This window comes from Parus major, chromosome 2 (genome assembly GCF_001522545.3).
Source record: "Parus major isolate Abel chromosome 2, Parus_major1.1, whole genome shotgun sequence".
In the NCBI taxonomy this organism is placed as follows: domain Eukaryota; kingdom Metazoa; phylum Chordata; class Aves; order Passeriformes; family Paridae; genus Parus; species Parus major.
Genome location: NC_031769.1, coordinates 42,421,705 through 42,439,713, shown reverse-complemented (window position 1 = coordinate 42,439,713; position 18,009 = coordinate 42,421,705). Strand labels below are relative to the sequence as shown.

The window sequence follows — 18,009 nt, the reverse complement described above, 5'->3', positions numbered from 1 at the left end:
GAAAATTATAGTACAATTTCTGCCATATTCCACACCTGCAAACAGTGGCTGTTTAATAAAAAATGCTCAAAGTATTTTGTTTACAACTGCTGCTAAATGTTGTTTCTTCAAAAATCCCATCCTTAATGTGAGCTTGATACACAAGAGTATAAGGACAGCCTTAATATCTTCAGGAAGCCTCATTAAAGTGTGTGGCAAAGGCATTATTTGGCAAACCACAGCACATTATTAAAATATGATTATAGAGATAAGTCTGAAATTAAAACAAGGCTTTGCTTACGGTAATCTGTCATAGCCAGTTGCACTCACAAATTACAATAATATTTGTTTTACTTCTTCTAATCTTGAAAAAAAATCTTGCAGTGAAATGCTCCTCTGAATTTCCAGTGAGCAAACATGTCTAGCCCAAACAGAAGAAATCCAATGAAAATACATATACAAACTAGAAAAACATACACAGTCTTTAACTGACACAGTTAGAATCTCTTTTTTAAAAAAACAGTACTTGAAAGGATATGCAATACTGATGAGTTTGGGGGAAAAAAGACTGAACACTGGTGATTGTTAGCATTTTTTCTCTCTAGTTCACAGCCCTGAAAATACTTCATAAAAGCAAGCAAACCTTCTGGAAATAGGTTCACACTCAGGAGAGCAGAGTTTCATGAGTGTTCAATGGTAAATTAAGCAGCCTCCTGCCCCAGGCATTCTCCTTCTCTTGCTGTGTTACCAGGTTTTAGTGCCACACAGCACTACCTTGGTATTCTGCATCAATAAAACAGAGTTCCTGCCACCCAACCACCACCACCTCATCCCCAGTTTTTAGCTGCCTTTATATTTCTTCAGAAGAATTAAAGGCCTCTGGAAAGCTTGGAAAAATTAAAAAGTAGAAAATTCATTACAGTCCAGGAAGTACCATCAATCAGTTGGAAGCAAAAAAGGGAGAATTTACTCTAATGGCATTAAACAGATAGGCCTTAACCTGCAGCTTGTTTATAAGGGAAACTGAACTTGGTTTGCTTTAGTCTCAATCAATTCAGCTTCATCTCAATGTCTCCCATGTGCTACAGCACTACCAAAAGCAGTAAAATGTATTTTAAACATAACAAGGATACCTTAACTGCATGGTTCACAGATTAGAGATTTATTACACAGAATTCTGTTGAAGTCACTTGTCAGACCACAACAGCACTTGAAATACTTGTTGCTCTGAAGTGAGTTTACAGATTATTTTAAAGTATTATTTTATAGTATCCTTCTCAAGATGAATTTGCTTAAAGCCTGTCAATGTTGAGTCAGCTACTGAAATCTGTTACAAATTTTGTTAATCTCAGAAGAATTTATTTATACATTACAACAAGAGACATTTTCCTGAGCCATATCACTGATAATATTTTAATCTGGACAAAGCTTTCTATAGCAGTTCAGTTTGGGTCCAAAAGGGTTAATATATGATCCTTCTGTCAAAACAGGCTTCTCCACTACTTGCTTGCTTTGCTTTAGGTATAACTTAAACAGCTCTCAATACACTGAGAATAAATTTGCTTTCATGGAAGAAAAAAAACTGGTTTCTAGTAAGACAAACTTCAATTTGATTTAATCACAATTTTTGTTGTCTTTCATCTGGAAGTCAAAAACTCACTGTGCTTTTACAGTCCTCTACAGAGTTCTTGTATGACTGGAGTCAGGACAGGGGAGGGATGATACTGGAGCTTCTCATTTAGATGCTTTAAATGGCAAGTCATTTGTAAAGCCTGTGTTGCAAATTTCATCTCCACATCCTTTCCATCCATGCTGTTCAACTGATAGCAGATTGAAGCAATCACTTCATCTCCAAATTGAATTCTCCAGAGAAAAACCCAAGGCAAGACCACCTAAAGTTCAAATGTTTTGTGTGTGTGTGTGTGTGTGTGTGTGTATGTAAAATCAGTTCAAGTTTAAAAGAAGAAAAATGGTGCAGTTTTCCCAGAGGAAATAAGTGCTCATTAAATTTTATAATTCTGAGCATCTTAAGATGTATGAAACATAACTACATTTTCAAATTACCTTAGCTCAGCCCTGTCTTGACACTGTGCAATTATGCTAATTAAAGAACTTTGGTTTATGGGAGTCTTAAATTACATTTCGCTGATTTTTAAAACACTTGAATTTAACCATGCCATCCCATCCCTAGGCAGCATCGCTACCAATATTGTACATTCAGGGAAGGGGTGCAGCACCACAGCAATTAAAGCTGACATAAAATCAGGCTTCTGTGACTGCCCTTCTGCTGATTCTGCACTGGCCTTGACATTCTCCTTTCTTGATAACCCAGCTCAGGAGGAGTGGTTTGCCAAGAAGAAAGCCCACCTCAAGAAAGGCTCTACTGCTGAACTCCCAGAACTAGTGGAGTCAGGCAGTGTAGAGCAGTGCCAGGACTAAAACCTTTAATCATTTTGAACTGTTGTGAATGTATACTCAGAGCATTCAAGAAAATCAGGTTTGATCTATCCTTCAGGGAAAGACAAAGTTAATTAATTTTCTGACCATAGCACTCAACTTATCTCCTTATCTCAAACCTGCATTTCATCTTCCATACTTCTTTAATACCTTCCATCTCATGCACATATTCAATACTCATCTCCTATTTTCTTCCTTCAGCTGCACTATTTTGAAATAGTTAAAAATATTAATTGCACATTTTCCAGAGAGGTTTCCCTTCCCTTTATTTAGGCCTCACAGAGCTCTTCAGCTGTTTCTGTTTTCCCCTCAGTGACTGTTTTCAAACCTAACTACTCCAGTAAAAGTTTCACTGCTAATGTGGTAGCTTCTCATGAGCGCCTCTATCCCATCTACTGGAGGCTTCACATTTCCAGAGACATTTTGTGAAGTAAAGATCTAGTTTCACATTGACTGTAAAAGACAGCCAAGAAACATGTGCTCTATAATTGGAATATGCTGTGAAGCAAGATACTATTGGAAGTCTTGGCTGAGGCAGGAAAAATGCCTTGTTAGGATGTCTGCTACAGGACAAAGACTGCACTCCTCTGCATTGCCAGCTGCAGCTACCATCATGTTGTGGCCTGAATACAGCAGAAGGTGGAAAACTCTTCCCTAGTAAAGGTTTATGTCTTTCTGAAGGATTACTGCAATTTATTACATGGCAAAGAAGGCATTTACTTGTAAATTATTTCAGTTACATTTTAGCAAGCTGTGGTGGAGAATAAAGACATTTCGGCAATGAAACTATAAACAGTTAAAAAAAAACAGCAATAGCAAAGTATTTTCATTTGAATTGATTCAAGGTTAATGTGCCAAGAATTTCAGGAATGCTGCATATATTACAGACAAGTAAGCTTGCCAAGACTCTTGGAAATTGTTCTTCAAGACTATGGGTGAGAGCAAAAAAGGGCAAAGGTGATACTCAGTGAGGAGCTGGCAGTTAATAAACAGATGTTTACATAGTTATACAATTTCAGCTCCTGGCAAGAATATGATGATTTGTTTGATAACACACTTAAGCATAATATGTTGGGCTATGAAATTTTATTCAGACTCAGAGCCAAAAAATGTTATCAAGTGAAAGCATGTGGCAGCTTTTCGGGTTGGGAGGAATTCATTACAAACTTTTGTTTTACCGGAGAGTCTATATACTTTTTTATTTTTAGTATTACTACAACTTTCATGTAAATGGCGTCAAAAATACTGAGAATTTTTTCCTCCCTTATGTCTTAAAAGGAGTGGTCTGAAGTCACATTTTTAAAGGTGGTAAAGGTTACTGATAAAAGCAATTAATGTAGCATGCTTCTATTGCAACTATGTTCTCTGTCATAAAGACCCCTAACTTTAAGATAGGTCCAAATGGTGAAATCAGAGTCTAAATCTATATTCAGATGCTTTCTTAGTCAAAGTTAACAATAAGGCTGCAGGGGGGAGGAATAAAAACTGCGCACACAGGTTATGTAACATTTAGAAACTTAGTAAAGTACACTTAGAGAAAATACCCAAATTTAACAAGGTTGTTGTGACCTCATTCCCTATCTAACTGCAAAAGCTTGTGCTAGGACAAAGTGGAGGTGGGAGCAAGTGCTCGAGAGTGTTTCCATACCACTGCTAATGAATATCAAACTTCAGCACAAGGGAATTAAAAAACAAACACACATTTCAAAGGAGGCTCCTGTCATTCTTGAAAATAGGTGCTAAAATATTACCCAGCAACATCACCATCTTTAGTAGCCTGACTCTAAATAATAGATCACATATTCAGTTCATGCATCACCAAAGGTTGGATACAGCCCCAGCTGAAAGTGACAAGAATGGCTATGGGAGGGATAAACCCCACAGCTGTATCATATGAATTGGGAAAGTATATTCTAGCAGCCTGTCGCAACGGGAAGGTTAAAAGAGCCCTGAGGTGCCCCTCTGTCTCCCAGTAATTCAGCAGCTAATGTCAGCTGCATTCTGTGCATCTGCAACAAGCCAAGAAGCACCAGAGGAGGATTTAATTTAAAAAGAGTTGAAACTCGTATCGTAGGCCCTCCTCCCCACCATCTGGCTAGTGGGGACATTCAGTACAATTCAGCATGACAACTGCCTTTTCAGAAGGAAGGGAAAAAAAAAACATTTCTTATTCAGGAAAAAAATTAGGCAGTTCCCATTCCATCTTTGAGGGCCTCCAGCCTAATCCATATCTGTTGAGGAGTTCTGAGGATACAACTCTATTTATAGAGTAGAGAAACTGGTTGTGATAAATCAGCGAAAATCTTGTTTTCTATTTGAAATTCAGCTTAAAGTAAATTTTAACTCTGAATTTCCCATATACAATTTAAAACTTGACCGGAATATCTAGATATCTAATGAGAGGCATGTTTTTTATCCTACTTCTTTCATATGTCATATAATAAATTTAAGGTCAGAAGATTATCTTAGGTTGTATTAAGATACTGTTATGAGAACGTATCTATCATGTTGCATCAAATATATAGTACATTTTATATTTATATGATTGCTATTATATCTATGATTTACTGAATCATACATCTGCTTATCATTAGTTTATCTATTATTATTTTATACCAAATAATAAATCTATCCAGCCATATATCTATGACTTATTAATTATGCAGAAATAAAAAGATACTAAGATGTAAATGTTTTTGATTCATCAGTCATTCAAGTGTGGAAAATCATCCATCCAGGGAAAAAACCAAAACAATCACTGGAAGCCTCTGACATTGTAGTAGTAACATGGATTAATCAGAAATCACTTACGTGTGTATGCATTGAGAACCAAAATCTTGATTTTGCTTCCCTTGGAGTTGGAAAACAGGACTCCTGGAGTATTTTCTTCATTAGATACAGATTTCATGAGCCAGGTGCTTTTAAGAATTCATCTTTCATATCTCCCACAGTTTCCACCCCTAATTATTTTCCCTTTTTGAAAGCTTGATCTTTGGCTGTTTACAGCCTCACATCTTCAACATTTATGTGCAGTGATGCTGTTTTTCACTTGCAGGGACAGATAATAGAGGATGTAGAATAAACTAACCTTGGTGTTGCAATTTTTCCTGTTTATAAAGTCTGTTTTATCCAAAACCTCACTGCAATATCTAAAGAGAGAGAGCTAGGTTTGAATAAATTAAGCTTTGCATCAATTCAGCTGTTACATCCTACAAAGTGTAATCTAAGATACTGCTCCTAGGGTCAAAGCATAAAAATACAGAAGTGTAGCAGAGAAGCTGAAAATTGTGAGGAAAAATAAAGTCCATTTTCAGACTTGCCAAGACCTCTAAAACAGCATTTCCTTTTGCAGTTTGTAGCAAAAGGAATACTACCATTTCCTCTACCAAGCCCTAGGCCACCTAAAGAGGTACATCTACACTGAAGAAAAAAGACAAGTGACTTCATTGTTGCAATCCTGCACACAATGGCTTCTGATCCCAATGGGAACTTCTTAGCAAATATTTTCTGATGAGTTTCAGATTTATTGCAGGTATGCAAGCTTCACAATCACTTCTCTTTAAACAGAACTCTTTTCTCTCTTTTTTTGATATATTTAAATGATTTTGAAGTAGCTCAGTCAGTGGTGACAGTAATTCCAATTACTTTTAAAATAGCTGTGGCATGACATCCTGTCCTTCCATGTGAAATTACCCCTGCCCAAACACAAAGCCTTTTGCAGCACTGTAACTGAAGGAGCAGCTATGTGAAATTTGGTCAGGTTTAAAAGTTTCCAGCTGCAATAAGATGGTTGCAATTTTTTTTTTTTTTAAATTTTCGCTCTCAGGGAAAATGCCATGTGTTACTATGAAAGACAACCACTATTACTAAGATTGCTTTTACTAATTCAGGTTTCCTGCTTTGTCTTCAGCTATAGGCTGTAGCTGCTCATAACAAACTTCCTGTGGATGCAAAGCAAATACCATAAAGAGGCTTGACATGGCATGAGTGCCAGAGGAAGGTTACAACCCAAAGCTTGATGCCTATAACACTGCTCTGCTTAAGCTTTTGTAGTTCCTGGGCTTTAATATTGTATTGTTTGATATTACAAGCTGGTTTGTGGAACAGCACCATTACATTAAAGAAGTTTGCCTATGCTGAAAAAAAGCTTCTAATCCTTTTAGTTGAATAGAAAATCTGGAAAGCATGAACCTCAAAACTTGAATAGAAAGGCCAAATGAAATTTCTCTGAAAAGAAATCAGAATTTGAAAGGGTAATTCATTTTTGTAATAGTTGCGATTGATGATCCTGGAATTTCTAACTCTCAAAAGCATTTTCACCTAGCCCTTTTTAATGCCTCTTGAGCAGTTTCTGCTCTGATTATTTTAAAAATATGGTTAAAAAATAGCTCTGCTATATTTCTGTCAGATTTCCTGGGGAGAAATGTAAATAAATATATGTGTTACTGGCTACCTCTTAACTGTAGCACAGGTTTGGTACATCTAAGAAGCTAATTTGACAGGGCAGAGCTGAGGAAATTCAATTAAGAAAACAGGAAACAAGCATCTGTTTTTGACTGTCTCAGAACTTGAAATGCTCCCTAAGCTTTGTTGGGTTCCTTGTCTTTCCATGACATTAGAAATGCTAACATGAAGGCTCCAAAAATTAAATGTAATCCATCTGTATCTGGCAGGCATATTCTTATATGAAAAAGAGAGGAAACAGTGGGATAAGACAGATTTTTTTTAGTTACAAATAATCTGTTTCATTTGTAATCAAATAAAGCTTCAGTAATTGAATATATCTTAGTTTTCAAATTTTTTCTCTTGGTTTTCAATCTTTGACATACTTGTGTTTACATGCACTGTTCTACCAGATATTTAAATAAAGCTGTAAAAGTTGAGCTTAAGGATTAAAGAGAGAATAGGCTTTCTACTGCACAGCCTATTCTGTTAAGGTTTTTCATTTCACTAGATTTGAGAAGTGGCAGTCAGCCTGCCCCACTCCCCTCCCTTCCCAAGCAACAGCTGTCAGCAGCAACCATTCAGTCTTGGCTCAACTGAAAAACTGTTAAAACACAGCATGGTTTGGGTTAGAAGGGACCTTAACATCATCAAGTTCCAACCTTCCTGCCATGGGTAGGGACACCTTTCACCAGGCCAGGTTGCTCAGAGCTCCATCCAACCTTGCCATATCTGAATGATATGATATGTGATGATATGATATGTATGTCACAGAAAGTGCCTAAATGAAAAAGTATTTCAGGAAATGTACTACAATCCTATTTAAAATATCAGTGGTATAAGATTTCTTCAGAAGATCATCTCAAACTTAGAGACCAAAAATACTTTGACCATTTAGATTAATATTTTTTCAACATATTAAAATAAGAATTTGAATAAACCATTAGGAAAGAGCTGCCACAGTCCATCAGCAGCTAGATAAGTTCAATGATTTGTATTTGGAAAACAGCTCATTTTTGTTTTTGTGAAAAGCAGAATCTCAGTGCCTTATGATTAGGATCCTTGCTTAGCCTACTGATTTCTTCAAGTGGCTTGTATTAGTTGCTGGTTTCTTATGGCAACACCAAGACCTGCTCATCTTAAAATGTGTCTGCATAGATAGATATAGCATATGCTTGAAAATTTGTCTGGTTGTGTCTGACACAAAGCAGTGGAGAGCTTATGATTGAAGTATAAGATCGTGATTCAATGAAGATGTTTATCTGAAGAGGCAAAACATTCAAGCTTTGATGCCACTGATCATAATTCAATCAGAAAATCTGCTTTGGGTAAAAAAAATGAAGAACCTACACATCCTTGGAAAACTTCATATAGTCCTGACAGAATTTCTATATGACTACAGGAGAAAGTCTAGCACAGAGCCAAATTGGACCAAATGGGGATATGTTTTAATGCAGACCCTCAAATATTGATCTGAGCTTAGGAGAAGCTAATGTGACAAAGAAGATACCTGAGATACCCATCTTTATCAGAAGATTTAGAGTTTTCCAAACAAATTTGTGAACTGCAAGGAACAGTTAGATCATAGTAATTGTTCTGACACAATGGATTTAAATATAAAATATTAAACAACGTAATATCCATCAGCCCCAGAGAGTCAGCCCTGGAGTATTTTAGATTCTGGAGATTACCACATCCCAGGGATACACAGCACTCAGAGCTTTTTGTGCTTCAGAACACAAATAAGAGAAATGAGGGAAAATGTTTCATTAGAAAAATTAGTCAAGCCTCTGTTTAACCACAAAAGTCAGAGTGCCTTAGTCATCCAAAGCAAGCAGCAGTTTTAAAGTGTCGTCTCAAATTTAACATATACATTCATTTTTACATACCAAAAAGTAAAAATACCACTGTTGTTAAATAAAATTAACCAGACATGTTAATAAAGCCATTACAATGAACATTTCATTAATAGCTATACAGATTTCTTAGCTGTCCTAGTAGAGAAGTACTATGTCATTTGTAATACCCATGAATTTCATAGAGAACTTACACTGTAAACCTGAGGCACCTGCACCAAATGTATCTTTAGATACAGGAATCTTTAGAAAAGCAAAACAAAGCCAGAGTGACTCTCTTTTTTCTTCCTTTTTTTTTTTTTTTTTTTCTTTTGGTAAGCCAGCAGTAGCACTTGAACTATCATAGCCATAATAAAAGCATTATCACTGTTACAACACTAGCAACCACAGATGCCATCTCTCCTGAGAGATATATTTCTCCACACTAAGAGACAGCATCACTTCCAGCTAGAGGTTAACCTGTGTGGAATGGGAGGTATTGTTCATCTCAGAGCAGAGATCAAGTGCCAGCTATTTCAGCAAAAGCTGCCAGATCTTTTAATGGATAAAGTCATGTCCTGCTCAGACCCTTTAGCTGCATCCCCAGCATCTCTTCTCCAGGCTAACTAACTAGTGTCTGAAGTCTTTTCCCTTTGGAAGAGCCGATTCTTGCAGAAGTCTTAGGTTGTCACATGAAATGCATACTTTAAAATGCCTGTAGTCCTGTAATTTCAGGAACTGTGTGTCAAATATATGTCAGATTCAGCTACATTAGTTGCTTGGCATATAACAGCTACATTTACAGGCAATCTTAAACTGCGCCAGTTTCATTCAACTAATGTAGATTTTAAAGTTGTAAGGAATTATTTATTTCAGTCTGACTGTATGTGTAACAGAGAACTTCCACCTGTAAATTATGTACAAGAACTATAACATCTATTTCATCTGTATAAAGACTATTATAAGCATTCCCAATCACAATTTCAGAGTATGGGCTGGCAACACAAAAAATTATTCCAAACGTTAAATACAGATTGAAAGGTGGCACCTTATATCCTATTTGCATGCAGCCTGTGAGCTTTTTTCTCCTTGACTAAAGACCCATCCACTGTCTTCCTCAAAGATAGTGTTAAATCCTCAGTTATTTGAGATAAGACCTTGACTTGAACAGAGTTGCCATTTTTGAGGAAAACTAAAGATAAGGCAAAAGAACAATGCCCTAAACAAGCAAGCATCTGATAAGCTCTGTTAGGAGAACATCCTCACAAGAGGATCTGTACTCTGCTGCTACTCAGACCTTAGAAGGACCTACAAATCCTGCCCATCACAGTTAAAACAGAGATTCAAAGGAAAGACAGCTTAATGCCACTCAGCATAGATGCTATTATCCAACTGAACTCTCAATTCAGTCACTGCCTCTTAAATTATTTTGATTGATAAACTTGAAAAAACCAAATATGTTTTAATGTCAATAGCTCTCTCATGAATAGAGGAATGTCCTGCCAAGTCTCCAGAAGTCTGGTGTCCTCTGGTGTCTTCTGGTTGACTGACTTGTAAACTGACTGAGCTGCAGCAGTCAACCACTACCAGGGATAGGAGTCAAGGATGTTCTCAGTTATGCTCTCCAGGGTAGGCTTTGGGAATTGTTCTTTTGAATACTTGAGAGGTGCAAACACCGATGCGAGCTTTTCCAGTACACGAAGTGCTGCTGATTATTCTCCCCTGCATGATCTCTTTGAGGTAATGCTGCTCTAAAAGGCAGTTTTAATAGGATGCCTCCCCTCTTACCAACCAACCTCATTTTCATTAAGCATGTGGGTGTTTCACATCTTTGAGACTCTCTATCCATGAGTTCTGCAGTTACTGGGGGAAAGGGACATATACAGCTCACTTCCTTCAGAAAAGAGGCTAAAAAGGGTTCTGCCAAAGCAGCTGTGTTAACTGTTAAAGAAACATACTCTCAATGCCAAGCACAATGTACAAATCACTCTGCCCTGCCTCAGTTCTGAATTCCCAAAGCTCTTTTGGTGGGTTCCCTAAAGGACAAAGCCCCATCTGTTAATTCTCCTGGATAGAACCTCATTGATGGTATCTCACTCCTATGCATGAACTAATACCTAACGAAATCAATTTAATATTCATCTTGTGACTGGTGTGTAGCTGAGAAATCATTCTAAAGAAGCATAGTTTGGAAAGGATGTAAGAAATGTCTGTTTACTGTTAGGATTCAGAAGGAAAAATGGTGGCATTTCTCAGGACAAAATGATGGTTCTTCTATTTCCTTTAGCATCGGTCACAGACCCTTTGGAAATGGACTGTGAATGAAAAAAGCATCCTGCAGTTTCTTCCAGGAAAAGATTTTATCTGAGTCCAGCTGGAATTTTCAACAGGAAGTCCAAGCTTTATGGCCATGTTTTGGAAAGAGGTAACCGTACAATACTCTTGAAAAGTAACTTCCTCAAATGTTAATGAGATATACTCTAACTACCAGCAAAGGCAAAAGAAAATAATTTCTTGCTCTGCCAAATGAATTGAAAAATGACTTCAAGGAAAGGAGATAATCCTGCCAGCATAAACACCATTAAATAAGCCACATACATGCCTTCTATTGTTTTTTATCTAAGCAGAGAGGCCGCTTAAACATGTTGAAATAATAGACCTTTTATGTTTGACAAGAAAATAAGTGGCATGTTTCATTTCCTTGCTCAGACTGAATTAATATTATAAACCTCAACCCTTCCAAAAACCTAATCATAATAATTTTAATGGAAAAATTCAATGTATAGAATTAGATAAGAATTGCTCTTTAAAAAAATACATATTCCTCTAAGAAAGAGCTGTAGAGGTCTAGATAAAAGCCTCATTTAGCTAGAATTACCTCCTAAACTTGACTATGCTGTTAAAATGTCACTTGCTCTCAAATAAACTCTGCCACGTAGCCACAAATTTTTTCATACCATTTCTATAAGGCTTGTTAAAAAGCTTTCATATTTCTTTACTTTAAAACATTCAAGTTTGTATTAAAAATAAGAGAAAAATCTCAAAGATCATAAATAATTCCATTATTGGATCATACTCCCTGAAGTCCATGCTCCTGGGCCTTGTGTGTTCATTAAGGAATGGTTCCAAAAGGTGATCCAAGAAAGGAAATATTTAATACACTGCCAGTATTGAAATATTTTCCTTAAACCATATTATATACCTGAAGAAAGCAAGTTTATCCTTCTTAGTACCAGTTCTCATCTATATGCATGTCCTTCTTATAATGTGTTTATGTCTTGGACTTCATGAAAATCCGTGGTAATTTCCCAAATCTATTGTTTCTGAACAATACACATTTATTTCAGCTTTAGTTTTTACTGAAATATTTGATGTCTAATGCTCTTACTGATGATCAGTTTCTAAGCAACTGGTAAACAGGATTTTTTGGCTGTCAGTTTCTGGAAGAAATTGCAACTCACTAAAGTGAGCATGCAAAGCTAACCTGAGATTGTAGCCATTACACTTATTTTAATGTATTTAATTTAAAATGTTTGATCAGAGAACAAGTCTCCTAGGATGCATAACTTTTCTGGAACATCACAGTGAACAGCAGTTCTTCAACAAGCCTCATTACATTCCATGCACAATATCAAGCAATGTAAAGAGAATGAATAGTAGCATCACATTCAGTTCATTTTATATTGATAACGCTTCGTGTCTCGGGACTAACATGCTAATAACCACATCAATGCTTGTTTTGATTAAATGGATTTCTTCCAGCAGTGGAAGCAGCAGGGCCAGAAGTATATTGCACTAAGGATACTCACATCCTTATGCAAGCAGGATGATTAAATTTAGCATCAAGTTACAGGTTGCTCTCTAATTCAATCTCTAATTCTTTCATTCAATTCCACCAATGAATGTTTAAGTTACAACTTAACTGGCCTGTGCATCTTCAGAGGTTCAGCTGTCAGGACAAATCTTGAACAACTTGGAAGTTATTAGCCAATTAACCCTGCATGTATCCTTTATTGTGATGTTTTTCCTCTGTGACTGGACAAGCACCACCATGTGCATCAGACAAAATCTATCAGAACAGAACATGACAATAGCACAGCTAGAATGTGCTAAGCTCTCTGGAACTTTAATTTAATGCCCATTGAGATTAGAAAAGGGTAAATAGTGAGAAAACAACAAAAACCCTCAAAGAAAAAAGCATTTATCTACTGATAGCATTTATTAAATGACATTCAGTCAGTATTAAGCAAGCCATCCCAAGGACTTACCCTGCTAAATAAAAGAATGTGATCCTCAGAAATAGAGCTTATTTTCAACACCATGCAGGGCAGCCTCCAGAGCAAAACTGCACTCTGTGTTTGTAGAGTCAAAGCAGCAAGTGTTACTATGTGGTATCAGCCCTGCCAACATCTGACAAACCCAAGGAAGAATGAACAGGATGTTTCTTTAAGCATGTAGTGCTTGAGCTGTTAGCCATTGTAAAAACATTAGGAGGAATAAAGAAAATAATGAACATTACTGTACCAAAACAGGAAAAACAGATTTCCCTCCCACCCACCCCCTGCCAGTTACAGACAGCCCTGGTACTTTTTTTTTTCCAAAATATATCATGGCAAAGGAATGTGTCTTTCTTTGCCTGATGACCTCTGATTTGGAGAAGTATGCTATTCAGCATCATTTAGCACACAGAGAACAAAGAAGTTTAACTGTTTCAAAGGAATGCAGAATTCCAGCTCTTGTTACAGAGTTCTTGTGAATGCTCATCTCACAGCTTAATATCCAGCACATATTGGATGAAAAGGAACAGTAACTCAGCAGAGACGGCCTCATTCCAGACTCACCCCTTCTCCCCCTCCCCATGCTAAACAGCTTCCATTTCCTTGGGAAACAGCAACAGCTTCAGATTACAATTCCGTTTTCCTAAGGATGTTCATGTTGCATTTAAGTCAAGAAATCGTGATCTACCAAAACATTTAAGAAATCTGTTTACAAGCCCCACTTCCAAGAATGTAACCTTTTATTTAACACAGATTTACATGACAAAGGGGCCAAATACTGACCAGTGCCTACACCTGATCTCAGAAGAATGAAAATCTCTTAGCGAAGATAAAGCCCTTACAAAACAGAGAACAGCACAGCATAAAGCTTGTGACTAAGAGAAGAGTTAAAAGAGGGAAAGTCTGGTTTATTTTTTTACTTCTTTTATATACCTATTTAGAAGTTAATTTTGTCAAATATATCCCACCCTTAGCATAACAAGCAGATTCAAGACTATCTTGAACACAAGGAAGTCTAACAGTTTTTTTACACAGGTATTATGACTGGTTCAAGATGAACTGGAATTACACTGAAAACAACTCACGACAGCAGTGAAATATGGGCTTCTGTGATCTTCAAGAGGCAGGTAATGACTACTTAAAGCTTCATGGTGTCAGGCCCCAATCGCTTTAAGTGCCCAGTAATTTCCCCAGAATCAAAAATTATTTGTTCTCAGAGCAAATTTTTTCAAATTCACAGTGCTCTCATAAAATCCTAAATAGAATCATTACTCACAGGTACTGACATTTAGAAAACCGTGCAGCTAAACTTGTGATCCTCCCCTTTAAGATATAGCTAGGTCATCCCCAGGGTTACAATTGAAGCAGTTTTATTTTTTTTTATTTGCTTTTACCTTTTCTTGAATCCTCTTGGCTTTCACTGTCGATACAAGTTTCCAAATTGCATGGATAGGAAGCTTTATAAAACAGGAGAAGACAGACTTATGCAGCAGATTATCCATAATTTAGGCAATTTCTCTTACTGCTTCCCTTTCTGGAGTTCTGAATGCATGTTTTCTGCCTCTTCCCAAAGACTCGTAGTCCTCGAGTGTTGCACAATCCTTTCCTGCAGAGCAACTGGTGAAAATCAAAACATCAAATGCAGAGCGTCCAACAAATGACTAGTGTTAAAGTGCCACAAGGGCAATGTGAGCTGCAAGAACTGAGGGGCAGTTCTACCAAATGCAAATCATTTCCCTGGCAGCCTGCTCAAACAGCTCTACTTCTGGTAAGAACATTCGTCCTTAGGTCCTGATTTTTTTCCTACCCCTCCTAATGCCTGATGCCTCTTAAAGCTTGTTCAGCTGCAGTAAAGAGGTTAGAAAACTGCTGTTTCCAGCACATTCACCCCTCCTCCTCAAGCTGTATTTCACCGGCTGCACTGTCTGGTTTCACTTTTGTTTCGCACACAATCCTGTTATGTGGATTTCAGATTAATGCTTTCTTTCATTCCCTGCCTTCTAAACTGGAACTGCAAGGCACCAGTTACAGAGCAAAACAGTGCAAGCTCAGTTAAAGCTTAGCTTGCAACTGAGGGCTTTGCCTTGAATCTTACCTGCAAACTCATTTCCTTTCAAGTCATTATATTTGTCTTTATGACCCCTTCTCTTCTTTGCACCTTTGATCAGCAGACAAGTGCTTGTCTGGCTTTTGTAGCGGATGGAAAAGCAGCAAAGCACAGTTGCATCAATTATCATCCTAAATTCTTGAGTTTCAGAGTTATGGAAGTTTGGGTGGATGTCTCCCTCTCTAGTTGTTGTTGGCCTTTTATGCAGAGAAGTCACAGAGCTGGGTTCTTATTACAGTAAAGCAATTCAGTCCTCGCTACAACTCCACAGCCATTAACTCCAAGTTTTTTAAGTCTTTCCTAAGGTGTGTTTCCATGTATAATAAATTATTGTAAAGTCACTCCATACCCAGGCAATTCTATGATTCTATTATTTAGATTTTGGCTAATACTACAGAATTTATCCTGAAGCTATTATATACAGCTGCTAAAGACTAACCAGCCAGAGAATGTTATGTGCCTCCTGCACAACAACATTTGTGGAAGGCAAAAGAAATCATTTCTTTACCTTGTCAGCACAGTTTGTGGAAAGTGGTCCATATGGTAGGGAAATAATACTGCTTTGCAGGACTCTTCTCCCACTCTTCCTTTCTAGGTCTCACAGCTACAAAAAAATCTTTCAATAGATTCAGGAAAGAATCCAAGACAGATTTACATGTTTGTTTTCAGTGTTAACTCATCCCACACTACTTGCACATATCCCTCCCTTCAGGTTTGATGCTTGACACAGGCAAACATTCTGACATTTCATGCTTGGAAATGTGCCTTCAACAAATCCTTTTTGTGTTCCTAAATGACTGTTTGGCTGCTTATACTTCAGCCCATCTGTTTGGATGGCACCAAGCCTGCTTACAAGGTGATCTTCCTGTTTCACTTCCTATCGAGAGAGGCCAGCCAATTCTGAGCTCTCGGCACAATACCTCTTCTGCCCTCACTTTGGTACAAAGCCCTGCTGAGTCAGAAACACTGCTCCTGAGCTTTATAAAATTCATTGGCACTCGAGTGACTCTGACCACCTGAGCAGCAGAGGAAGAAAACTGGAGTTGTCAGCACTGTAAATTGCCAAGTACACTTGTTACTTTGAAGCCAGGGGGATGTTACAAAGATCAGTGACACATCGTAGCATCAGAATTTTAATTGTTCTGCAAAGCCAGGATCACCCCAAGCAGAAGGACAAGAATAATAAAGGCAAAAACACAAGCCACAGGCATAAAGGAGTCAAGCAGGGGGAAACTCTGAGCTCCACTTTGCTGTAGTGGTTCCTTAAAAATGGCATAATTAGGATGCATTTGTTTTGTATAACCTTAGACTTTTACCTAAATTCACAGTGTTATGTTTATGCCATTCCCTGCAAAATCATGCCAGGCTGAAGATGCCTCTTTGCAAAGTTCTGAAGTGCATGACCAAGCTCTTTCAGAGGAATGGAGTACCATAGGCTTGTTTCAGATTGGTCTAACAGTGTTTCAAGCAGGCACTTTTACACTCACCTCTCCTGTGCTTCATATAGGTGCTTAGGGAGCACAAAGGGAGACATCTGCAGTATCAGAGACAGCTGGATGGTGGATGGAGCCTCAGAAGTGTAGGATGACATCACCTGGTTGAGCCATACCTTGGCCTTGGCAAACATCAGAATTCTACATTTCCTTGATTAGCACCTGAAGTCTTTATTGAAACAGAGAGAAAGATTTCTTAACTAGGTAACACTTGCACTGTCGAGGTTAAGTCAGTGGGTACATATCAGAAATGTTCTTCCTCCCTCCACCCTGTTTAAGAAAAGCAGTAATAAGCCAAGGAAAGCAAAGACAAGCTTTCAACATACAATATCAGCTGTCAGAATGTTTTAGTTTAACAGTTTTAATGGAAAAGTCTCCTTGCTCTGGTGCAAAATAATGTGACAAAATTTCCAAACATGAGTTCTGACACCTGAAAGAACAGTTTCTCTTTGTGCCCTGTGTTTTTATTGAAGAAATCCCCTTACTTCTCATGCCATACTATGTTTAAAAGAAAATGAAAGAAATTTAAACATTTTGACTCTACCTAGGAATGAATCTAATTTATACTAAAATAATGATCTATAATGTGCTCAGAAAACAGCAAATAACAGAGACTAAATTCCTCAGCTCTGGCCTGGCAACTATCCAGTAACAACAAGAATAGCACTAACCTATTTGTTCAACTAATTCTTGCAGTATCAATCAGGGTGAACTGAGCATCTCCTACACAGCAGTGGGACAACCCCTGCCCTGTATTGTAAGCTTTTCTAATGACAGAATATAATATATTGCTAGCAGCCAAAATCCACACACAGCATCCAGATCCTGTGTAAAAGTAACAAATAATTCTCTTTTCACTGAGTGAAAAAAAAACAACGAAAACCACACCATAACAGAGATATGTACACATCCACGCAGGTTATGTGTCTATATAGATGCAGGTACCACGTCTATACACAATGCCCCCACCCTGAAAATACATTTAAGGAGCCGGCAAACAAACACAGACTTTGTCCTACTACTCAGTGCAAGCTGCTGGCAGCAGGGCAGTCAGCAACATAAAATTCTTGTTCACTGTGAGCTGTTTAATTGTCTTCTACCATCTTGGCATCTCAGCCAGACCCCTTCACCTTCTAAAGCCTTTCATTGCAAAGTTCTTCTATCCCAAGGAAGCCATGGCATTTGGGTCCTTGAAGCATATCCTATATGTATAAAGTATTGTATTTTGGCTTTGTGTACTGTCAGGACAAGAATTTGCTTCTTCCCCCATCTCCCCCCACCTCATTACTTTGATAAATAACAGTAACTCCAGCAGAGCTGTTAGTCCAACATTTCCAACTAATCTAATTTTCTGTACTCTTGAGCAGGATTTATTAGTTCAATTCTAGTTAAGAATTGATCCAGTTCTTTTTAATTTT

The 18,009-nt window shown here is 37.6% G+C and overlaps 1 protein-coding gene across 2 annotated transcripts in view; it reads right to left on the bottom strand.

The window, feature by feature from the left end:
* ATP2C1 (ATPase secretory pathway Ca2+ transporting 1) overlaps window positions 1-16,678 on the bottom strand; it is a 65,392-nt gene extending 48,714 nt beyond the window's left edge. The window contains exons 1-3 of one of the 2 annotated variants that reach the window (XM_033511932.1): window positions 16,586-16,678; window positions 15,607-15,702; window positions 14,386-14,608 (exon numbers count right to left, since the gene is read on the bottom strand). In XM_033511932.1, the coding sequence (XP_033367823.1) occupies window positions 14,386-14,493 (108 nt within the window). In that variant the 5' untranslated portion in view covers window positions 14,494-14,608; window positions 15,607-15,702; window positions 16,586-16,678. Of the gene's footprint in view, window positions 1-14,385; window positions 14,680-15,606; window positions 15,703-16,585 lie in introns of those variants that run through there. The other variant, XM_015617948.3, reaches the window with a different exon arrangement.
* Window positions 16,679-18,009: the final 1,331 nt, after the last annotated feature.